The sequence below is a fragment of the Myotis lucifugus genome, unplaced genomic scaffold (assembly GCF_000147115.1).
Source record: "Myotis lucifugus unplaced genomic scaffold, Myoluc2.0 scaffold_1, whole genome shotgun sequence".
Taxonomy (NCBI): domain Eukaryota; kingdom Metazoa; phylum Chordata; class Mammalia; order Chiroptera; family Vespertilionidae; genus Myotis; species Myotis lucifugus.
In genome coordinates, this window is record NW_005871049.1 from 905,969 (window position 1) to 932,559 (window position 26,591).

At 36.6% G+C, this 26,591-nt stretch overlaps 1 protein-coding gene across 1 annotated transcript in view; it reads right to left on the reverse strand.

Moving 5' to 3' along the window:
- The window catches only part of ADAMTS19 (ADAM metallopeptidase with thrombospondin type 1 motif 19), a 164,822-nt gene that overhangs the window by 109,607 nt on the left and 28,624 nt on the right, over positions 1-26,591 (reverse strand). The window contains exon 6 of the mRNA XM_006081588.1: positions 3,555-3,660. Within this exon, the coding sequence (XP_006081650.1) occupies positions 3,555-3,660 (106 nt within the window). The remainder of the gene's footprint in view (positions 1-3,554; positions 3,661-26,591) is intronic.

Consider the following 26,591-nt stretch of genomic DNA (forward strand, 5'->3'; position numbering starts at 1 on the left):
CATTCTCTTTTCTTTTTTTCCATTTTTTAAACATTTTTTAAATCAAATTTATTGGGGTGACATCTATAATAATAAAAGCATAATATGCTAATTAGACTGGACGACCTTCCAGACGAAGCCGGGGCTACGAAGGAAGCCCGGGTCCCGGGTGCCAGAGGGAAGCCAGTGCCAGCAGCCGGGGGAATTTTGTGCAATAGGCCTCTAGTTGGTTAATAAGATTACACAGGTTTCAAATGTACATTTCTATGATACATGACCTGTATATTGCATTGTGTGCTGACCACCCAAAGTCAAATCTTCTTCCATCACCATATATTTGACCCCCTTTGCCCTTTACCCTCCCTGGTGGTCTAGTGGCTAGAATTCAGTGCTTTCACCCACATTTTTCTTTCATTGTGCACTACGTCTTACATTGAATTTATGTAGATGAACTCCCTCCTGTTTATTTCTTTATAAAGATACCATTATTCTCACTGCTATTGTCTCCTAATATCTAGCATCAAGAAAGCACTAGTCTCGTCCAGCCAGTGTGGCTCAGTGGCTGAGTGTCGACCCATGAAACAAGATGTCATGGGTGTGATTCCTGGTAAAAGCACATGCCTGGGTTGCTGGCTCGATCCCCAGCCGGGCATGCAGGAGGCAGCCAATGGATCTTTCTCTCTCGTTGATGTTTCTATCTCTCTATCCCTCTCTCTTCCTCGCTCTCGAAAAATCAACAAAAACATATTTTAAAAAAGCACTAATCTCTTGCCCTAACTGGTTTGGCTCAGTGGATAGAGCGTCGGCCTGCGGACTGAAGGGTCCCAGGTTCGATTCCAGTCAAGGGCATATGCCTTGGTGTGGGCACATCCCCAGTAGGGAGTGTGCAGGAGGCAGCTGAATTGATGTTTCTCTCTCATCAATGTTTCTAACGCTCTATCCCTCTCCCTTTCTCTCTGCAAAAAATCAATAAAAAATATATTTTTTAAAAAAGCACTAATCTCTACTTTCAAGACAAATACTCTTACTTACTAGTAAGGAGAACTTTTAGCAATGAAGTAGCTCAACATATATCACATGTCCTGGTCTTAATCCATCAAGCATTACACATACCTTTGGCACATCTCTATTGATTTTGGGTACAGTTCTATAAAAGTCAAGTAAAATAATATTTTACTACCATTTTAGCCATTCCAACCTGAGTTCCTGGTCATAAAGCACTGTTTCTACTACATAAAGTTGAAGTGGCCTTTCCTTAAATCATATCATTTAGTTTCGTGTTTAAGTAGCTGTAGGTTCTTGACCAAGCCTTACATGTTAATAAAGTAACATGTATCGTGGCTGGTTCCTTTAATACATTTAAGAATACAACAGCAAGTGAATAAAGTAATTTTACATATCTGTTTTTAAAAAGTAAAATAACTTTTGAAAGTAAACCTACTATTCAGGGTACTTGACAAAATCATTTAACATCTGTGGTATAAAAATGTATTCAGATTGCTTGTATATCAAGCTGTTAATGCATGGCTTAATAGTGAAAATTATAATTATTCAGAAACGTGCCTTTAATTTATAATTATATTTATGATTAATTTGCATTTATTGTCTTAAAAATTTTTAATGATAACTTTTTCCTTGCCTTTAAACATTATTCTCAATATTTACATTCTAATGATGCACATGGTTTTTCTTGGTACGATTAAATGAAAATATCTTTAAATTATAAAAACTGTTTTGGAATTAAAATTCTAAATCCTATCATATGTGGGATACAATACTGAATGAGGTTATTGCATTGCATATTAAAGTCTATCTCCTTTTTTTTCTTTTCTGAATAACAAACTTGCATTCTAGAGCACTCAACTGAACACTCAAAGCATACCTACACATTTAAATAGTCACATCAAAAATTGATCACCATTGATAATGTCTTGGACTAGGCTATAAGCACACAGGTATATTCAATTTATGATAATTCACTGAGCTGTATAATTATGTCTTGATTATTTTCCTATACTTCATTTACCTGATTAAAAAGGTGGGTTTTTTTTTTAATCAAACACTGTTATATCCTATATAAGTTGTCTTCTAAGTTTTCTTACATCAATCAAACATAACTTTACTCCATTGTCTACATAGTCCAGGCACATAATGAAAATGAAGTGAGCCGGACATCTGATAGAAGAGTGCTGAAGCCTGCGATGAGCTAGGAAAGATGGGCCCAGTCTGCGGGGTACAGACGCTACTCAGCTCCAAGGAATGGTTGCCATATGGGACTGCGGGTCTAGTGTTGCCAAGTCTGGAATTTCAATTTTTTATGTCAAATTTATACTTTTTAATGCTGGCAACTGATTCACTTTTATAAACACCATCAGCCAAACTAAATATGTCTTTGACCAAATAAGCCGCCATAATGATCACCTACCTCCCTGAGAAGGACCTCGCTAAATCTGAGTCCAATTAAAATACTTTTCATTTGTACTGCTGGTGCTGTGACTGTGTAGGAAAACCAACAGTCAACATTCAGTCTGATTTCCTAACTCACAATATGTATACTATTATATACTGACTGTAAATATGTGCATAGACCTCATGATTTAGGGCCCAAAAGTAGCAAACAGATAACAAAGAAATTCACAATGGTATGGCCTGCGTTAGATGACTTGAGTTCAAATCCTTCCTGCGTTAGATGACTTGAGTTCAAATCCTTCCTCCAACACTTACTGTTTTTATAACTTTGAAAAGGTAAATTAGCTTCCCTAGAGCACATAGAAATGTGCCTGGCACATAGTAAGTGCTATATAAGTGTTACTATTAATAATTTATTGAGATGCTTTCTATTCGTTTTAAATGAACTAATTGATGTCAAGTGCTTAGATTCTGCCTGGGACATAGTTAATGTTGTTACATGTTAATTATGTATCCAGTTTAATTCTCTTTCAAATACATTATCCCTAAATCATGAAGATTAATTCCTTTACTCTGTGTCGGGCAATAATAAACATTGGTACCATTACAGACTAAAAGTATTTAAACTTGTTCAAAGTGTTTTACTTAGATTTTTAAATAATACACAGCTTTGTAGTGCCATGATTATTGCAATGTTTATTTCATTTGAAAATGTGTAGTGAAATCAATCATATGCCATGTAATTACTGTCCTGATGAGCATTTTAATGATGTAATAAAATGTTATTCAACCTATCAGGAATGGTTACAATATTCAGAAGACACTTTCTAAATTTAGAAGGTCTTCTCCACCTCTACTTGTTTCCCTGATTTTTTAAAAGCTTGAGCCCAAAGAAAAAAAACATATTTGCTCCCTGGCCAGGTGGCTCAATTTCCCATCAGAGCACATACCCAGGTTGTGGGTTAGATACCCAGTTGGTGCATACAGGAAGCAACCGATCGGTGTATCACTCTCACATCAATGTTTCTCTCTCTCCCTTCCTCTCTCTCTCAAATCAATAAAAACATATCCTCAGGTGAGGATTAAAAAACAAAGAAAAATGTATGCAAGTAACTCAATAACTCAAATTGTAAAGTTCTGCTACCATAGCCAGAATTTTTACTTACTTGTGACCCATTTCATGAGCAATTGTAAATGCAAGATTCAGACCATTGTCTTCAGCAATAATACATTTCCTCTTTTCACTACACATTCCACTCAAATAAGCTATACCTAGAAAACACAAACATTAATGATCATGTGTCAGAATTAAAATGCAAATACTTATGCTAGGTACTGATAGAAGAAACAAAAAGTGAAGAAACAAAAAAATATGTCAACGCTAAAATATAATATCTAGCCTTTATAAGTGGAATTTTAGGGGGAAATGCACATGTACAAGTCACTCATAAACTGATTATTTAATCAATTATCCAATTCTCAAAAGGCATACTATAAAAATACACTTATAATGACCACTTTTCATTGTAATTTAAAATAAATGAACAGTAGCAACTTAGAAATGTAAACAAAAAAGGCAACGATTATGTTAAATATTTTTCAATTCTTGTGAAGAACCTAGTCTCAAAGAAATATCCTAAAATAAAATAAATTACATATAGGATATTCCTGTACTTACATTTATATTTTGAGTTAATAAATTTTGAAATTTAATATTGTGGAATACCATTTTAATTAATATGACAAAAACTATCTGTGGCCCTAGCCGGTTTGGCTCAGTGGATAGAGCATCAGCCTGGGGACTGAAGGGTCCTGGGTTCCATTCAGGTCAAGGGCACATGCCCGAGTTGCAGGCTCGATCACCAGCAGGGGGCATGCAGGAGGCAGCCAATCAGTGATTCTATCTCATCATTGATGTTTCTATCTCTCTCTCTCTCCCTTTCTCTCTGAAATCAATAAAAATATTTTTATTTTAAAAACTATCTGTGATATTTGGAAAATTTATAATGTTTCCTCAAAAATTTATTGCCTAATAAGATGATCCAACTGAAGAGTGTATAATACTGAAATATTATTTAAGATAAAACCTCTGGCAAGATATTTCATCTTTTGGTTTAAATTATCAGTAAAGCCGAAACCGGTTTGGCTCAGTGGATAGAGCGTCGGCCTGCGGACTGAGAGGTCCCAGGTTCGATTCCGGTCAAGGGCATGTACCTGGGTTGCGGGCACATCCCCAGTAGGAGATGTGCAGGAGGCAGCTGATCGATGTTTCTCTCTCATCGATGTTTCTAACTCTCTATCTCTCTCCCTTCCTCTCTGTAAAAAATCAATAAAATATATTTTAAAAAAAAAATAAATAAATAAATTATCAGTAAAGATGATAATATCTGAAATCATTTCTAACTCTTTAGTCAAAGATGTATGTGCTATTTTACCAACTCAGATATATCCCTGAATAAATATCATTTAACACAAGGGACTGAAATATTCTAAATGTAAATTTTACTGCATTTTCACAAAATTATTTAACAAAAATTATTAAAATAATATCTAGCTTTATTGAAGTCACTGTATATTCTCTAATTCTCATATCTTTATAAAACACATTTAATCTTATTATAAAATTATAAAGGCCTGAACAGGCAAAATGATTTCCCAAATATCACATGACTACTAAATATGATAGAATGGGTGTTTGAACCCAACTTTGAATTGATCTATCAGCCAACATGTATTTTGCTTCTGGTAACAATCTAGAGCAGAGGTGCCTCTAGTTAAAGATGGTTAGCTGGCTGCTTGTGAGTTTTCTCCTCCTTGCAGAAACTTAAAATATAATGGTAAGAAATAATTAAATTTAAATAAAAGAATAAATCAACTGGCCCATATTTGGGGAAAAATAGAAAACTCATGGAAGAATATGAATAGATCTAGTGAAGCCACAGCCAAATGGCAGGAGAGAAGGAGTTTATGAGGGAGGTAGAACTCTACTGAGGCTCAAGATCTGAGGCACGCAGGTTTGCGGAGAGGCATTGCTGGAGGGTTGAAAATGGACATTAAATAAAAATGTATTTTAAATCCTCTACTACTCATTCAAAACCTTCATACAGAATGTGAAGGCCTGGTATTCACTAGCCTATCAGGGAAATGAGATGTAGTATAAACATGTTATTTTAAAAATATAACTACAGAAACAACTGAGATTAAATATACATATAGATGTGTTTTTTCTCTAAATATTTATATTCTCTAAATATTTATAAGTAAAAATAGATTTTATAGAAATTTTAAATCTACAAATAGATTAAATTACTTCCTTATGAATGTATACGTGGATGGATGGATGGATAATGGATAAATGGACAGATGATAAGCCCTAGTAGTTCATTTTGCTTATTTAAGGCAATTGAAAGTACTCCAGAGTTAAATCAAGATAAAGTAAGAAGGAAAGATGGAGGTAGTGATAAATGGGGAGGGGTTGGGGAAGTGAGAAGAGAAGGAAGAGAAAAACATATTCTTTATTTAGTTCCATTAAACAACAAATGAAATAAGGCCTTTAAAAATTCTTAAACATAATATGAATTTTAAGAGAGCTAAGTCATGTACTTATTGATACAACAAAAATGGAAAATGAAGATTTAGGAATTAATTGAACTTGTGTCATAAGTGAAGAAAAGAAGAAAGAAAGGAGGGAGGGAGAGAAGGAAGGTAAAAGGAAAGTATCTCCTTATCAATAGAGTATTAAAATTCTCATGAGCTTTAAAAAAAATTTTAAAGATGTAGTTTGAGATTAAAATTCCTACAAAAGTACTAAATTAAGCTAAACTGTAATTAGCATGCCAATAACCACAATTTGGTACAAAATTTCCCTTAGGATGCTTATATATTTCACCACTTTTTTCACCAAACTAAATATCATCACCATATCCTATATAATAAAAGCTTAATATGCTAAGTGTCCGACTGTTCGTTCGACTGTTCAACCGGTCGCTATGACACGCACTGACCACCAGGGGACAGACGCTTCAACCAGTAGGTTAGCTTGCTGCTGGGGTCCGGCTGATCAGGACTGGGCAAGATGGGCCAGACATGCCCTAGAGCCCTCCCGCGGTCCCTCCCTGGCCTCAATCATGCACCGGTGGGGTCCCTCAGCCTGGCCTGCACCCTCTCGCAATCGGGACCCCTAGGGGGATGTTGAAGGGCCAGTTTTGACCCGATCCCCACAGGCCAGGCCGAGGGACCTCACTAGTGCACGAATCTATGCACCAGGCCTCTAGTGCAGTATAAAGACACACACACACACACACACACACACACACACACACACACAATATTTTTCTGCAATTTTACTACATTGGCTAGGATTTCCAACATACTGGTAAAATATATCTATGATATTGAGCTCCTTGTTTTTCCTGCTTACTTAAATAGAAATGTTTACAGTTTCACAATAGAGTATGATTGCTGTAGGACTTTCTTAGATATAGCTTGTTAAGAAAATTATTTTATGATATTCTTGTATGTCTCAATGAAAAACAGGGGACATTATCTGATGCATGGGTCAAAAGTGGATGGGAGTTGAATAGTATTTTTTGGAAAAGAAACAAAAGGTTAGAATAACAACTGAGAGAAATGGGAAAGACAGCTGATTAAGTGCTAGTGGAAAACTTAATGTAAATTGATGAGAAAAAAGATGATTCAGCTGGTAGTGAAGGGCATGAGCCTAGAGCAGCCGTGGGCAAACTACGGCCCGTGGGCCGGATCCGGCCCGTTTGAAATGAATAAAACTAAAAAAAAAAAAGACCGTACCCTTTTATGTAATGATGTTTACTTTGAATTTATATTAGTTCACACAAACACTCCATCCATGCTTTTGTTCCGGCCCTCCGGTCCAGTTTAAGAACCCATTGTGGCCCTCGAGTCAAAAAGTTTGCCCACCCCTGGCCTAGAGTAACACTAATATATCCAGTTGTGAATATCCAACCTATTGGCTGAAACATAGAAGAGTAATATTTGGATTAAATTTGGGTTGAGGTTTTGTAGATCAGTTGTAAAGGAAGAATCAAAGGATATAAGAGTTGGCAGTAAAACTGAACGGGGAAAAAGGAAAAGAACTTGTATGACCTATGCTAGATAAGTTAAGAAGTAAGGTCAAATGGAGCCTGATGATTTGGAGAATAGAATCCAGTTGTCAGGAGAATGAATACATCAGTGAACATTGAAAAAGAACAGACACTTTCCAAAAAAGTATTGAAGATTGTGGTAAGAGGTTGGGATTTAGAGGTTGAGGATTTCAGAGGTGAAGTTTCATGACATAATTAGGTATTGCCATGAGAGTAAAGAAAGGTAGAAGTAGAGATCATCAATATTGGGGTCAAAGAATTATTAAGTAGTGTTGAGTGGACTGATTACATGAACATGATCACAATGAACTCAGGAAGGTGGAAAAGGTGGCCAGCATCCATAGGACATGGGCGAGAATCAGTGAGATTAATCTCAGTGACAGTGAGGGATAAGATTATAAAACTCAACAGCTTCTGCTTCACATGAAGAGCTTTCATCTGCGGACAGGAGAGATTTTGTAGGAGTAGGAAGCAAGAAGAATGGAAGAAGAATGCAACAGATACACAACTTTGGTATCTGCCTGGCATTAGCCTGTGGTAAAGGAGAAGAGAAAGAATGAACAGTGACCTCTCTGGGGCCCTAGATTCCTCAACAGGTTATGGAAATCAATGACTATTGTGTGGCCATGTAAAATATTATGCTGATAAAGGTTATAACTTATAATATGTAAGATATGTATTTATACTATAAAATATGAATTTATATAAAATAATAAATTCAAAAGTGATGAGTACATATTGACATAGGAGTATGATTACAACTAAGTATTAAAAACTATACCATCACATTTTAAGAGAACAAAAAGATTACAAAAATATGCTAACTAGCTAATAGAAATTATATTAGGTGGAGAGATTATAGGTAATTTTCCTCCTCTTTACCCATTTTTCACATTTATGTAAATATCTATAAATAGTTTACTAATGACAAAATTAAAGACATAAATGTGATAATATGTCGATGAAATGTGAATACTAATAAAATCTCTTAGAGACCAGGGTGTAATTTAACAATCAAAAATGACCCTCTACCGTTATTCTTCTTTTATGTGACTGCTAAGTCTGAATCTTTAAGACTCTGATAAATTTTAACTTCATTGTTCTTACATTTGGCATACCAAGACTTTCTTTGACTTCAAAATTGTGGAGAATGAGTGTAACCATGACTAATTTAAATGACTTGCATTATTCTGTTTAAAAGCTCATGCTTTTCAGTCCCTTTCCAAAACCCACATGTTTCCTATTATAATAAAGGGTAGAGGTTAGAAGAAGAAAGGATTCAATATAGCTGTTATTTAAAGATAGATGTAATACAGACCCTTTTTAAAGCACTTTTTAATATAAAAAAAAACCTGGAAATATACAGGAAATCAAAATAGCCTTGAATTTCTCACCTAAAAATTAATCAAGTCATGCAGGAGTGTACAGGATCTCTCATTTGAAAACTAGTGCACTATCCTAGGACATGCTATGATATGCCTGATCAAGATGATCAAACCCCTAACACCATGCAGGATGCATGTTACAATAATGGACTAATTGGGAAATCAGAGTTTTTATGTGATCAGATGGATGTATCCGAACAAAAGTCAGTCAGTCATCCAGGTCCAGAACTGTTGCTTTTAACCACTAGCTAGACTACTTGAGTTTAAAATCCTTGCTCTCCTAGCACAGTCCTAGGTAAGTTATTTACTAGTATCCTATGACTGCACAGTATGAGTTATTTATCTCTGAGTTCTACTATTACTTGAGACCTAATGGAACAAGTAATGTAATAGGGGACAGGTGCCGAAGGTACAAAGATGAATACATGCTAATCGTGTCTTCAGAAGCATGAGCCAGAACAATACTCATTCTAAAATGTGATCAAGACATACAGATGTACATAGGATATTATAGGAGAATAAAAAGAGACATCTGATATAGAAAAATCAAAGTGCTTTTAGAAAAGAGAACGGGCCCAGACAGTGTGGCTCAACGTTGACCTAAGAACCAGGAGGTCGAGGTTCAATTCTCGGTCAGGGCACATGCATGGGTTGCAGGCTCGGTTCCCAGTGTGAGGCGTGCAGGAGGCAGCCAATCAATTATTTTCTCTCATCATTGATGTTTCTATCTCTCTCTCCCTCTCCTTTCCTCTCTGAAATCAAAAAGAAAACAGCTAGTTGTTATCACAGAATGGGCAGAGAATAGCCAGGGAAAGGCAGTGGAAACTGGGGGTGGGGGTGATTCATGAACAATAGACTGAACAGGAAAAAGGGTGAGGAGATGGTTATGAGAGTTAATGTCACCCAGAGAGGAGTAGCTTAGGTTCTTTACAGGTGCAAGCCACGTAATGCATCTCTGCATCAACACTGTATTTAGCACATTCTCGATTAAGAGTGTGTTAAAGGAATTACATAGATTAAATCTTCTGAAACAAAGATTAATGTAAGATGTGATTCAATGCAGGACCTTTAAATGGCAATTTTGAAGAATTTCATCCACTAATTTTAAAAAATATATAGAATTATTAATGATGGTGCCCAGACAATATGAAAACCATTTACATGATTACATGATTACATTCAATTTGGATTTTAAACAAATTTTAAAATCACTACTTTGTTAATTATCTGTCTCTGTTCCATTAAAATACAAGATGATGATCTAGTAATATAAAAGTACAATTATACAAGTTATGAGTTTACTATCATGTAGTTATATATTTTAAAAACAGGCTTCCAGTTTCTTCTAAATGTTTGACAAATCTATAACATTCTTAACAGTACAGTTTCTATGAACATTAAAAAAATGTGACTTCTAACAAAAAGAAACATTAGTTTAATAAACAGTACAGTGAATTTCTGTAGTCAAATAGTGCAGAATATTTTATACACATTAAAATGTTATTTATGTGTTCCTGCATCATGGTAGACTGAGCATCCTTTTGTGTAACATACAAAAATTTTAATGCATAGTAAGATTGAAGAAAAAGAATTCCCAAGTATAAAAATAAAGCTTAAAACTCAAAATATGGAGTATTAAGATCATGAGTGACTGATGTCACAACCTGGGTGTCAGATAAGATACCAGTCTTATTAAATAACGGGTGTGTTTCAAAATATCTGCAGGGATGGGTATTAGTGAGTAAGGAAATGAGATCCATACACAAATACTAAGCCATGACTATAATGTACAACTTGATCATACACTGGAGAAAACCTTGGTAGTTCAGTAAAAAACAAATGAAATATCACGATTATGACAAACTATATCATCCCAGCAAACAGAATATTCACCCTGAAGATGAGTTCACAAATAAAAATTACAAACCAAGTGAAGAAAGTGGTCCACAGTGAGAGGAAAGCCACTGACATAAACACTAGAGAAAAATTATAATGAAATAAAGACATTTTAACATAAAAATAGGGAACTTCAAATCCACATTCACTGGGTCACCACAATCCAAATGCATCTTTTTGTAAATTGGAGAAAGAAACCCTTCTTCATGATATCAAAATACTGGTATAAAGAAATGTGAAAGAAATTTCTTCAAGCAGAAGGAAAAATCCTAGACTAAAACATGGAGATGAAGAAGGAGATAAAGAACATCAAACAGGGTAAGTAAATGGGTAACTATAAATAAATATTAAATATATAAAACACTCATTTCAATGTCTTAAAATTTAAAATATAGTCAACTAAAATACATGTGACCATTTATTGTGGGGGATAAATAGAGTTCAAGAGTTCACAAGTTCTAGTAATACCAGGAGAGTGGTGAAGGATAAAAGTCATAACATCCTATATAATATAAGGCTAATATGCAAATAGACCAAACGGCAGAACAACTGAACAACAGGTTACTATGACGTGCGCTGACCACCGGGGGGCATGTGCGGAACATGGCGGGCGCCGGCCGCAGCGGGATGGTGGAGCAGGTGAGCGAGGGTGCCAGACCAAGTCAGGGCACTGGTCACTGCCATCGGGGTGAGCCTCTGGTAGTTACTGAAAATTCTTTGCTCCCACGCGCCACGGTCCCACCCAGTGCTCGCACCTGCTGCCTGTGCCAGTCCCACTTGCACCTGCTGCTGGCACCAGAGCCGCCGCTCGTACCCACTGCCAGCACCGGACCCATTCGCACCCACAGCTGGTGCTGGAGCCGCCATTTGCGCCAGTCCCAATTACTCGGCGCCATCAGCGGGTGCAAGCAGCAGCTGCCAGCCCTGAATGTCCCTGAGGGCTTCTCCACCTCCCCCTGCTCCTGAGGGACAATCGGGGCAGCAGCCATGGCTCGCACCTGCTGCTGGCGGGCCCCAATCGCTCTGTGCCATCAGTGGGTGCAAGCAGGGCCAGGGGGAGCAGGGCTGCTGGCAGACAGGGGACTGGGGGCCATGGCGGGAGGGGCCGGGTGGAGGTGCGGAGGATGGGCCGAGACCCGCCCCAGTGCCCACCACAGCCTCGCGGCCCACAGTTCTTTTCAAGGTGCACGAATTCGTGCACTGGGCCCTTGTGTAATATAATTGCAAAAGAACAGTAACATAACACATAACCAACAACCATATAGAAAGAAAGTGGCATACAAATATTGGATTTATCTATTTAAAAATGCAAGAAAGGAGAAAAACATGAGATAATGTCAAATAAGAAACAGCATTTCATACCAAAACTTTCATTAAATAAAAAAGACTGCTAAATCAAAACTAAGATTATAGAACTGGATTTTAAAAAAAAAAACACATAAACCCCAACTCTATTCTGCTTAGAAGAAACAACACTAAGTATAAGGACATAGAGAAATAATAGGAAAAGGATAGAAAAAGGTATAATATTCAAATATTAACCAAAACAGAGCAAGGGTGACAATATATTGAAATATATAAAACTAGACAAATTGAATTTAAGCCACAGCATAAAGAGAGATAAAGAGGAATATTTTTGTGATAAAGGGATCACTCGAACAAGATATCACAATTCTACATCTGTATTTGCACATTAACTAAGCCTAAAAATATATAAAGCAAAAATAAATAGAATTAAGAAGAAAAATAGACAAATCCAGAATTGAACCTAAAGACTTTAACATGTCTCTTTTAATGGCTGATAGAATAACCATAAAAATTTCACTAAGGACCTAAAGATCTGAACAAAAAAATAGCAACTATGTCTTACCTGACATACTAGAATATTTCACCCAACAACAAAATTCATGTTTTTATTAAGATAAAATTAATTTATAACATTATATACATTTCAGGTGTACATTATAATTTGACATATGTGTACACTACAACATGATCACCACCAAAAGTCTAGTTGTTATCCATCACCATACAATTGATCCCTTCACCCATTTAGCTCTTCTCCCAACTGCCTTATGTTCTGGTAACCACCAATCTGTTCTCTGTATCTATGAGTTTGTTGTTCTTTTGCTTGTTTCTTTGTTTGTTTTTCTGGATTCCACATATGAGTGAAATCACTGTCTTTCTCTGTCTGACTTATTTCACTTACGATAAGACTCTCAGGGTCTATCCAATCTGTCACAAATGGCAAGATATCTTTTTTTTTATGGCTGAGTTGTATTCCTGTGTGTGTGTGCGTGTGCGTGCATGTGTGTGTGTGTGTGTGTGTGTGTGTGTGTGTGTGTGTGATGTCTTCTTTATCCATTCATCCATCTATGGACACTTAGGTTGCTTCAATGACTACTATAAATAATGATGTAATGAATATGACTGTACATATATATTTTTGAACTAGTGTTCTTGTGTTCTTTCGATAAATTCCCAGAAGAGGAATGGCTGGATCATATTGTAATTCCATTCATAAATTTTTGAGAAATCTCCATACTGTTTTCTTTTTATTGTACTATATAATACATTTATAAAAATTGACCATATACTAAGTGAAAAAAAATAAATTTCAAAAGTGTAAATCATCCAAAGTATGTTCACAGGCCACAAAGGAAATAATCAAGAAATCAAGAACTAAAAAGATAACTAGAGAAACCCAAACTGCCTAGACTTGGGATGATATTCTTCCACAAGTAAAAGAAGGAATTATAATGGAAATTAGGAAGTACTTAATCATAATCATAATAAAAATAGAACACATCAAACGTGTGGGCCGAAACAACAGTACTTACAAAAATTCACAGCATATATTAGAAAATACAATAAGACTGAGAATCAATGGTTAAACTTCCTTCCAGGAGCTAGGAAAAGAAGAGAGAATCAAAGCTTAAGAAAATAGAAGAAAGGAATAGTAAAGAGGAAAATAAATGAATAAAATAAGTGTAAAAGGAAATTGGCAAAAGCTCATTATTCCCTAGTAAACTGATCAAGAATAAGAGACAAACACAAACTACCAGCTTATTGGATGGTTTTAGAAATTAAATTCTCAAATCCTTGGAGAGTTCAAATTAAACCAGTCTCCAACGTACATTATTGTGGTTTTGATATATCATTAATACATTAATACTACATACCATTTGAAATTCTTAATTTAGATTTCAGTGTGACTTTGAAAAATGTAATTATTGTGGCACATTGAAAAAGCCATATGTGGTGGATTACTCATCTAATTCTTGTAAATCAGTAATGAGAACTTTACTGTACAGTCCACCACAAACATGGCTTATATGAGAATACACTGGTATTCTCACTGCTACGTTCATGTTAAAAAACGGTAAACCAGAGTATTTAGGCTTTCTATATGACTGAGCTCACAAGCGGAAAAAAAATGAATTAGGTTTAATGATTTCATATGCCTCAAAGATGAAAAAACTGTCATGACTTTAAAAAAATAGGTAAGATGAATCACAGTTAAAGGTTTTTGTGAAGTAGGTTTTAGAATACAGCTGGAAAAATTTAAAAGTGTTCTGATAGCATATAAATCAGGAATTTGGCTAGTGCATTTATATAATGTTATAAGGTAATCATATCCTGAAGGCATTAAGCAGGGACAATTAAAACTAAAAATGTCATGCTACTAAAAAGCTGTATAAATTGCTTTTTTAGTATCCTAGTAAAAATATTGACAGCACACATTTATAACTACAAACCAACTCAGTCTTCAATTTGACACAACATTCCTTTTTCACGTGTCAATTTTTAATCACTGTTATTCATAACTTGCTTTCTAACTCAGTATTATCGTGTTTTTATTCAAGTAAAGACCTAGAGAAATAAGTAAACTATAGAAATCTAAAGATTATAATTATAATGCAATTACAACTATGAATATCTGGATGTTCTTAAATGTCAACTACTAATATTCAAAATATTATATTTGACATAATGTATTAAATAAAATATGTTTACTTAGGGACAAATGATTTCACTCTAGATGCATTTTTAAGATTCCAGTTTTTGAGGTCTATATGCAGAGGTAGTTCATAATAAATTTGTTAAAAATTTCTCCAAAATAATGAGACACTTTCTAAAATCCTGATTGGAATTCAATAACAATTTTCATGACCTGCTTTCTATATTAAGTGTAAAAAAGGCAAAATGAAAAGAAAATTTTAAGAATCGATGCTCTTGTGTCAAACATTCTAGGGTTTGAGTCCCAGGCTCGATTTTTAGCTTTGTGACCATAGAAAAATTAGTTCTGTTTTCTAAGCCTCAGTTTTGCCAACAGTAAAATTGGAAATAATTTGTCCTTGGAATACTAATTTCGATAACATATGCAAGTACATGTTGACATGTCTGAAACATGGTAGCCACTACACGTTAAATTTAACTTTCTTATTTGTAAAATGAGGTAACAATCCCTTATGACAGAAAATTCTTGAAGGGTTAAAGGAGGTGACGTATTTAAAAGTCTTATTGTTCACTGACAACACTGTGTGTGTGGTGAACACAGAGCTAGACTTCCAGACGCTTATAATAACAACTCTAAAAACTATAAGGAAGACCTCAGGGAGTTTTCTAATTTAAGAAGATTTTTGTTTCCCAAGGATATGCTCTGCATGTTTTAATATTCATATGGTGTTTAATAGCACCTTTAACACTTTTCTAATATAAAGAAAATTCTATAATGAAAATCAATATTTAACAATAAAAGATCTTGAGAAGAGAAATATCTTGAGAACAACCACTTTTCATAGTAATTCCTTAAGAATTATGTTTCCAAGTCCTGTCCCTGCAACTTGTCTTGCCAAAATAGAAATATAAAGTGTCTGGTGTATGTTCTGGCCAGTGCCTACCAAGATACACACCAGCAGCCAAGAATTAAACCAGATAAGTTTGAACTTACTTTTATTGTAAACCATAGGAAAGATGTTATTTTCTAATCAGGAACTCGTTTCTATTCGGAAACACACAGTTTATTTCCGAATCTGGGATGCTCAATCACTGTGATTGACTATGTCCTCAATCACTGTGTTGAGGACACAGAGCACTGAGCATGATCGTTGACCACAAAGAGATTAGAAAGGGAGGGAGTGAAGGAAGGCAAGTTATAAGAAAAGTACACTGAAGTCCGCCAAGTTCATGCATGGTAGAGTGACAATGTAGGAAGTCCAACAGTGGAGTTTAATCAAGGTTCTGAAGAATGGGTAGATAGAATATAAACAAGGATACAGGGGAAAGGGGACGACAAAGAAATAGCCTTCCATTTGGAAATTCTAAAACAAAAGAGTGAACAGCCTTGCCTGGTTCCAGTCTGCATGGGAAAACATTCATTCTTTCACTGTTACATATGATGTAAATCTTTCTTTTTTTGTAGCCACTCTTTATCAGATTAAGGCCGTTCCCTTATTCTTATGTTCCTGAGAGTTCTTATTGTGACTGGATGTTGAATTTTCTCACATGCTCTTTTTGCAGCAGTTGACATAATCATGTCTCTCTTATTTAGACTTTAAATATGTTTGATTATACAGACTGATTTTTAAATATTGACACAAGCCCCATCCTATCTATATATATATATATATATAAGCATAATATATATATATAAGCATAATATGCAAATTGACCGGACAGCAGAACAACCGGTCAGCTATGACGCGCACTGACCACCAGGGGACAGATGCTCAACACAGGAGCTGCCCCCAGCTTGCAGGCCCCGATCGCCCAATCAGGGCCTGCCAGCCAACCTTTCAGTCCCTCCCTCCAGCCAGCAGGCTCCAATCGCCCGATGGGGAATGGGGAACCGGGGGTGGGTGGTGGCAAACGCAGGTGGTGCCGGGGCCCGGATCACCCTGCCAGTTACCCCACACACAGAGGGCGACCGGTGGTGGCGGGAGGCAGGGCCGACGAGCGGGCGGGAACAGCCAATCTCTCAGTCCCTTCCCCTGGCTGGCAGGCTCCGATCGCATGATGGGGAACAGGGAACCAGGGTGGGTGGTGGCGAACACGGGTGGCAGTGGGGCCCCAATCACCCCGCCAGACGCCCCACACACAGGGTGACCGGCGGTGGCAGCGTGGGTGGGGCCGGCTGCCGACAGCTGGGGAAGATCAGCCCTGATTACAGGCCAGGCCTAGGGACCCTACCCATGCACAAATTTCATGCGCCAGGCCTCTAATATTCTTATATCTTGGTTCAATTTGCTAATAATCGATGTTCATTAGGAACATTTGACTGGAGTTTGTTTGTTTTTTCCCCCTTGTACTTCTTGGTTTGGTTTTAATATTAGGGTAATGCTGGCCTCATAAAATGAGTCTGATTTAAAATTTTACCAACATTTTAAAAAAATCGGGTTTGCTTCCATTGATTTTCACTATTGTTTTTCTGTTTCCACTTCATTCAATTTCATAACTTCATTATTCCCTTCCTTCTGTTTAATATGAGCATGTTTGTTAGTTTTGCTTTCATCTCCTTTTCAGTTTATTTGGGTAGAAACATAGAGTATTGACTTCATACCTTTCCTCTTTTTAATAAAAACATTTAGTCCTACAAATTTTCCTCTAAGCATTGCTTTATCTGCAGCCCATAATTTATATGGTGCCTTTTCTCTTTTTTTTTTTTTTAGATCAAATCATTTTCTAATTTTCCTTGAAACTTCTTCATTGACCTAAAAATTATTTAGAAATGTTATTTTCAAATATTTTGGAGAATATTTTCTTATCTTTCAATAATTGACTTCTAGTCTAATTCCATCTGTTCAAGAACATAAATTATATGATTTCAATTATTTTAAATTTGTAAAAGTTTGTTTTATAAGCTGTAAAATGTTCTCTCTTGGAAAATTTCCATGTTGCTTAAAAAGCCTGCAGATTTTATTATTTGGGGTAGAGCAGTATATAAATGTTAATAGTGTTATTACTTTTTAAATTTTTATTGATTTTTAGAGAGAGTGGAGGGAAAGGGAGATAGAAACATTGATGTGAGAGCGAAACATTGATCGGATGCCTCCTACATGCCCCCTACTGGAGAACAAGCCAACAACCCAAGCATGTGCCCTGATCAGGAATTGAACCGGCAACCTTTCAGTGCATGGAATGATGCCCAACCTACTGAGCCACACACAGCAGGGCTATACAATTCTCATATGCTTGCAGATTTTGTTGACCAATTCTGTCAATTACTGAAAGAGGAGTGTTGACATCTTCCAAATATAATTGTGCATTTGTCCATTTTTTCTTTTAGTTCTGCCAGTTCTTGTTTCATGAATTTTAAAACACTATTATTAGGTGCTGAAACATTTAAGATCATTATATCTTCTTAGTAAATTTACCTATTTATTAGTACTAGTATATAATTTCCCTCTTAGTACTTGGCAATTTTCTTTGCTCTGAAATCTAAATAGTCTGATATTAACATAGCCATTTGAGTGTTTTTAATTTTTATGAGTTTTTTCATGGCATGTATTTTTCATATCTTTACTCTTAACCTACCTATTATGGTGAAAGTGAGTTTCTTGCAGACAGCGAAGACTTGTGTCTTTGCCTTTTTAATCCATTCAGGTCCATCTCTTTCTCCTAATGGTGCATTTTAGACCACTACTATCTAATGTAATTACTGGTATGCTGGGATTTAGGTCGACCATTCTGTTCTTTGTCTGTACCCCATTTTCCTTTCCTCTGTTTCCCTTTCCCTTCTTTTTTGTTCTTTTGGACAAAAACATTTAAAAAAGAAAAGGGCTCAAATTTTTTAGTATTACATTTTATTTATTATGTTTTTAACTATATCTTTCTATGTACTTGTTTAGTGGTTGCTTACAGTAGATTTTACATTATACCTCTTCAACTTTCAAAGTATACTTAGAATCAATATTTTTCCAATTCAAGTGAAATGCATAAAACTTAACCCCATCAGATCCCTTTACCATCCTCCATGTATGTTGTATTTTTCTCTTCTACATACATAATAAATTTCATCAGAAAATGTTATAATTTTTGCTTTCAACTATTTAAAATACTCAAAATGAGAAAAAGCCTATCCTATATAATAAAAGGCTAATATGTAAATAGACCTAACGATGGAACAACCAAACAACTGAACAACCAGTCGCTATGACGTGCGCTGACCACTAGGGGGTGTGCACGGAACATGGCAGGCATCAGCAGCAGGCGGCAGAGTGTGGAACATGGTGGGCGTCAACCATGGCGGGATGGTGGCGCAGGTGAGCGGGGGTGCCAGACCAAGGTGGGGAGCCAGTCACTGTCATCAGGGCGAGCCTCTGGTTGTTACTGAAAATTCTTTGCTCCCACGTGCCGCGGTCCCACCCAGCGCTCGCACCCGCTGCTGGTGCAGGTCCCAATTGCTCCACGCTGTCAGCAGGTGCAAGTGGGGCCGGCGCCATCAGCGTGTGGAAGTGGTGGCGGCGGGAGCGGGGCTGCTGGCAGACAGGAGACTGGGGCTTTTCCAGGAGGGGCCAGGCAGAGGCGCAGAGGATGGGCCGAGACCCGTCCCTGTGCCCACTGCAGCCTCACGGCCCACAGTTCCTCTCAAGGTGCACAAACTCATGCACTGGGCCCCTAGTATATTATATTTACACAGATATTTGTCATTTCTTTTGCTCTTTCTTCATTACTAATGTCCCAAGTTTCCTTTAAGTAAAGTTCCCTTCTGGCAGGATTACTTAATTTGGCAATTCTTTTAAAGTAGCTCTTTTGGTTATTAATTCTCTTAGTTTTCCCTCATCCAAGAATGCCCTTTTTCACATTCTCCCACAGTGACAATCCTTTCATTTCATATTTTTAAAACGATGAGCCACTCTTCTGGCTTTCAATGCTTGTCATGAGAACTCTGCTGTCATTTGTATTATTGTCCTCTAAAAATTACAAGTTGTTTTTTTGTGTCATGTTTTTCTGTGTCTTTGACTTACGATGTTGGATTATATTTCTGGCTGTGCATTTCTTCAGTATTTTTTGTTTGGAGTTTACTTAGCTTCTTGAATCCTTTTGCTGAATTTGAGAAGTCTTCAGTCATACTTCTTTTCTTCAGTCTTCTTTTGCATTTGTCTATTATTCTTTTTAGTTCTGTCAGTTTTTGTTTCATGAGATTTAAAGCACTATAATTAGGTGCTGAAACACCTAAGATCATTATATCTTCTTAGTGAATTAACTTTCATTATTATATAGTGTCCCTCTTAGTTCTTGGTAATTTTCTTTGTTCGCAATGACTAATTGTGATATTCCCCAGATTCCTGAGACTCTATTTATATATTCTCCCCCGCGCCCCCAAACCTCTTTTCTCTTTGGTGCTCAGATTGGATAATTTCTTCTGATCTATCATTAGGTTCACTGACTCTTTTCTCTGTCATTTCCATTCTACTATCCCATACATCTGGACAGATTTTCATTTTGTTATTCTTTTCTTAATTCTAATATTTCCATTTGGTTTCTCTTTATATATTCTATTTATTTCCTCAGACTTTCTATCCTTCCATTCATTTCAAGAATGTTTGTACTTACTAGTTGTAACACCTTTATAGTAGACATTTTAGTCTTTGTCGGGTAATTCCAAAATCTGTACCATCTTAGAGTTGGCATCTGCTGAGTGTCTTTTCCCACGCAATTTGAGATTTTTTCCTATTTCTTTATAGGTGGTACAATTTTGGACTGTATCCTAGAATTCTGATTTTATATTATGAGACTCTCACTCTTATTTAAACCATATGATGCATGCTGATACTTTTTAATTTTTGGCATAAAATCACCTAGTTGGGTTCAGGATGTGAGTTCTATACTTCCAAGTCTTCTGTGGACTTTTGTTTCCATTTTCAAAGCTTTTTCATCGCTATGCAATTCTATCCTATGTCTTTGTCACCTAGTGTCCAGTCTGGAATCTAGGTGGCTCAGTAGCTTAGTAGCTCATTTCTCAAAGAAATTTTAGGGTCATATTCACACATGCAAAGCTTGGAGATGAGCAACGGAGTTGATTAATAACTTTACAGGGCATTTCCCTAGTTCCTCTTTCTCCATTATGTCCCTGCTACCTTTCATGTCCCTATGGTTCTCATTTCAATCCTACTTCCAGAAAGACTGGGCTTTAGTCACCCCTCTCTGTCGCACACTTTTCATTACTCTGTCTTCTCCTAGGCTGGAGCAATAGGAAGACAGAGACACGAAGCACTGGGGTTCACCCCACCCTTTTGGAATAAAAGCTCTGCAGATCAGAGAGGAAGGTTCATCTCAGATGTTTATGACTGCCATTGCTGCCACTGTGGCTGTCCTCACTGCCAGGACGATAGGATTTCTTGGTAGATGGGGCAAGAGAGAATGCAGACAATTTTTTAAAAGGGGTGATTACCCCCCACTTTCTCTGACCAGTAGAGGGCCTTCCTGGTCCTTGATGCAAACTAGAGGGATTCGCTGGAGTTCGCTCTATACCTGACCTAATGACCACTTCCATGTTTCGGCTGTGTCGAATCCTGGAGAGAGAGCGCAAAATAATAAACTCACTGCTGGTTTGGTGGTACTTCAAATTCTTGTCTTCCCAATTTTCATGCTACTATTTGCTTTTTAAAATCCTCAAATAGCTGTTCCATTCTCCATGTTTTATAGTTGCATTCAATGAAAGAGAGGGCTGGAGTGTGTACTCCAGGTTACCTTAAACTGGACACAGAGTTTCTTCTCTCCAAAAAATAACAATAAAAACTAGCATCTTGTAATTAAAAGAAAACTACCCATGGGATTTTATTATCTCTACAACACAAATGAAGCATCTCAATGACCTCAGCATGCCCTGGAGTCATTACCATCTTCCAACTACTGAAGGGCCAGGGCTGGGAGGACTGTGGCAACCGCAAAGCGATCACTCTGCTGCACACTAGACTAGGTATGACAGCCACAAATCATGGCAATATCTGAAAAAGCATTTTTTTCTCTATGGGCTTATAGAGTTTCTACATTTTTTTGCCATGTAATAATTGATAATATTCTATACACCATCATAGAAATGATTTACTAAACATGTGCATTAAATAATATAGGTCATATTAATATTATTACATACTAATGATTAAACAGAAAGCAAAAACCATATATGAACTCTCAATTTTCTTCAATACACTTACTTGAAGAAAATAAATGATATAGAAAATATTTTACTGTGTCAAGACAGGGTCTTTAGATCATAGTAAGATTATTAAAAGTTGATGATAGATGATATACAAATTTTTTAAAATACTAAGGTTTCTTGATTCTTAAGAGATGTGTATTAACTCATTTAGGCTTGAAAGCCATGGCAGTATAATTGTGGAGAGAAAGTGGGCTCACAGTGAAAGACAGACAAATAAGAAATATTTTTAGCCACCGAGGCAACAATAACAAAAGGATGTCAAAAAGGAAAAGATTTAAAAGAATGCACAAATAGTTTCATTTTAGTCACCACTCTATCTCTAGTACCTAATAAGCTTTCAGGTATAGAAAGTGCTGCGGTATTAGAGAAAATTGAACGACTGGGGGGAAAATAAAGAGATAAAGACCCAGAAAAGTGAAAAGAAGATCAGCTGAAATGGAAGAACTAATAAAAATTGAGGAAGAAGGACAAATAAAGAAGCACAGTTCATATCACCTTCAAAGTATGTTTCTAGGCCTTTCAGAGATCAGAATTTAGAACATGATGAAAATTACTACCCTTTTTATATCTGATATATTTGAGACTCGAACCATTATAATGTACCAACAGCCAATGCTCGGTGGCCATCTGGTTGAAGGAAAGCAAGGTTGGGAGAAATGGGGTGAAACCAGCTTCCAATACATGCAGCAAAAATGCTCATCTGTTAATTCTTAGTAAGTTTAATTATTATTATCTGGGAATCTGGTAATAAAATACCTAAATTACAAAAATAATTTTATAGCTTAACATTTCTGAAATAAGCACTTTTAATGTATAATCTGCAATTCTGATCAAAATACAAAAGAATGTCTCAAACATGTTCATAAATAATAGTGACCACACAGCTGGTTTTCCTAGGGCAGTGGTTGGCAAACTGCGGCTCGCAAGCCACATGCGGCTCTTTGTCCCCTTGAGTGTGGCTCTTCCACAAAATACCGACTTCTGCGCATGGACCATGAAGTTTCAATTGCTCTGTACATGCACGCCCACACGTGGTATTTTGTGGCTCGGGAGCCGCAGTTTGCCGACCACTGCCCTAGGGCATCCCACTTTATGCTTTTGTCCATGCATAATTATTAATTATGCCTCCTTTAACTTTTCAAAGTGTCTTAATATGAATTGCAGATCATATGATCTCCTTATCAAAAGATGAACATCACAGACCTTGTGTTGCAACACTAAAGTGATGCATGCCCCACCTTAGTCTGACTCCCTTGGCTTTTCTTATTTTCCTTGCTGGAGGCTCATACAGTAATGCATTTTCCTATATTCTGATTTGATGCCACCCAATTTCCTCCATCAACACCCAGTTTTCCCTACTTCTTTTCGTTCTGGCCTATAGGGTAAGTGTTCAGACCCATGGCACTTGAATGTACTTTTGTTCATTACTGATGAGATGAGGAAAAATAAATATCAAATATGGAGAAAATGCAAAGATTATAGCAAATCCTGGGAAATCCTCTTAAAATCCTTTCACTGTTCTACTGTCCCATCAGGTCTGATAAGTGGAAGTCTCTGAATGTCTCCCTTACCTTTTATTTCTTAACAAACATTTTCTTTTTTTCTTATTCTGCTTTCACAGAGGGCCATGAGCTGTACTTTCTTCCAATATGACCTCGTTTTCGCCAGTATTTAAACCCCAAATCAATCTATATATAAAAGCCTAATATGCAAATTGTCCCCTCAGGAGTTTGACTGGGAGACCGGAGTTCAATCGCTTGCCATGACGTGTGCTGACCACCAGGGGGCAGTGCGGAAAGAAGGAAGGACCCAGCCAGCAGCAGGAAGGCCCAGATGGGCCCTGATTGCCGGCCAGGTCTAGGGACCCTACCCGTGCATGAATTTCGTGCACCAGGCCTCTAGTGAATAGCAATATGCATCCTTTAGTCTGAATGTGTTCGTTTTCTATTGCTACATAATTATTATAAATGTAGAGGCTGAAAGTATTACCCATTTATTATTATACCGTTCTATAGGTCAGAAGTCTGGTACCGCTTAAGTGGGTCCCCTGCTTAGGGTCTCACAAGGCCAAAATCAAGGTGTCAGCCAAGCTGAGGTGTGGGGAAGTACGAGCTTTCAAATTCATTGACGTTATTGGCACAATTAAGTTCCCGGCCTGTGCTTTACAGGGCAAATGTAGTTAGATCTCAATATTTTAAGATTTACTGAAGGACTGTAATTACATCTGCAAAATCCCTTCACAGCTTTACCTAGATTAGAGTTTGACTGAATAACCAGAGGAAGAATCTTAGGACTGTCACTGTAGAATTCTGCCCACCACACTGAACATATTCTCTTTGCATTTCTGAGAAAATCCACATTAAACGCTGAGCAAAAAAACTTCATAACAACATACCTCACAAATACGACTTCTGGGTCTTTCAAATCTGACCCTAGTTTATATAAAATCATCCACATTTAAGGCTGCTACATGTTTCTAATATGTTTAATCATCTCTTTTGCTAAAGTGTATGTCCCAGTGTCATCCTTGAATCCATCACAGAACTCAGCAAGGAACTGTGAATATGGTAAATGTCCAACAAATATGTTTGAATTCCTTTGAAGACTTCATTACACTACTAATTCATTTAAAAAGTAAGATGATATAGAAAAAGTTAACTCTATTCTATGCCTAGACCAAAGGATTACAAATTTCAAAAATATTAAATGTTAAACTAATATGATTTTTCAGTAGAAAAAAAATATCTCTCTACTTAGAACTATTTCTAACCAAAGGTTATTAAAGTAGAGAGATAATGTCAGCAATTTCTTTAAGTATTTTTACCCTGAAATTCTCTATGCTTTAGGTGCCACAATGCATGGAAAAAAAAAATGCTACAACTGCTGTTTAATGAAAAAATTAAGCTACTTTTAAAAATTGGCTTGACCTCTTCTTCTCACCCAATAAAATGATTACTTCTGCTGAAATGCGGTTTGGAGAACATACTGGTGTTCAGAAAGGGAAACGTCTGGAGATTCTCACATGCACAATGTCAACATTAAAGGGTGATTTAAGTACGTTTTAGTGAATATGTTTCTTTTTGGCAGTTGCTTCCCAGGTGGTCTGTATGCCTGTTTGACAATCTGCAAGTACATAACATCAGAATTAGAAGCATACGGAAGAATAAAACTATCACTCCGACCCACTGAAAGGCGGGAGAAGAAAGTTCATTAACAATATTGAAGCATCTAAGTCTTGGCAATACAATGCAGAAAGGGGCAAAGCCCCCCACACCTGGAAATCTGGCGGTAAAGGACACACAGCCTCTCTCATCGACAAGGATTAGGAAAATACTCAGAGCTGCCAACTCATATTGATCAACGTGTCCCTTTGCCAGCTCTAAGTATTTGCCAATTTTCTATACTGCAAAGTCCTTAAAAAATTTCATGAAACACACACACAAAATCAATGACTGTCACCACTGATTAGCAATCATTCCCTGATTGTGACAAAATTTCTCAGAGTGTTCTGCAGAATCCTGGGCGTCCATCGTATCTTTCCAGACCTCCTCAGGAGGCTCACAAGATCAAAAGTGTCAACACTTGCACTGATGAAAAGCAAGGGTAGGTAAGATCCCCTAGCACAAATCAGAACAGTGGGACCACGCTTCACCATCAGTCATTTTATTTTTCACTGCCACGTATTCCCAGGGGAAGACATGTCCATCCCACTTTAAAATTACCAAAATGAAACGTATTAATTTTATTAAATCTGAACCCTTGCGTACATCCATTTTCTAATATTTGTGTAACAAAAAAGAAGTATGGATAAAGCATTTCTGCTGCCGACTAAAAGACAATGTATCATGAGATTGAGTTATGAGCTAAACTAAATGTGTTTTTCATTGAATATCCTTTGTACTTGAAAGAATGATGGACAAACATGGTTATTCCGGTTGGGCACGTGGCTGACTTTTACCCAAAAATAAACAAAGAGAACCTGTTACTCCAAGGAAATCAACCGGTAGCATTTTATCCCTAATGATAAATTTTGAGCTTCCTAGTGAAATTAGAATATTGGAAAACTTTTATCTGCCACTGTGAGCTTGACAACCTCCCAATGCTTAAAGACTTTTCTGATTAGATCAATGATAATATTGACAAAGGAGATGTTTCTATATATACTGTATGGAGAAATGTGTCAACATTAAGAAAATCTGCCTAATTCAGCGAACCAATATTTTCTAATTGACCAATGAATGATGCTAAAAACCCATGCCTAGTTAAACACATCCACTTAAAGTATAAAATATACCAACAGATATTAACTTAACAAAATATAAAAGGTTACTAATGTGATTTCACATTCCATACCACACTCTCCTAACGATTAAGACACTACCACGTGTTTTAGTTTACTTTCAAAAAGCACATCCAGAATAACCTAAAAATACTCATCCATTTTCTAATTACATATCTTTGTGAGGCCACATTTTCCTAGAATACTTCAACCAAAATAACAAGAGGCAACACAAGCACAAGCAGATATAAGGTCCTGGCTGTCCTCTATAAGCCAAATAGATATAAAGAGATTTGCAAAAATTTAAAACAATGTCATGCCTTCTCACTATTTTTAAATTTGAATGACATAATTTT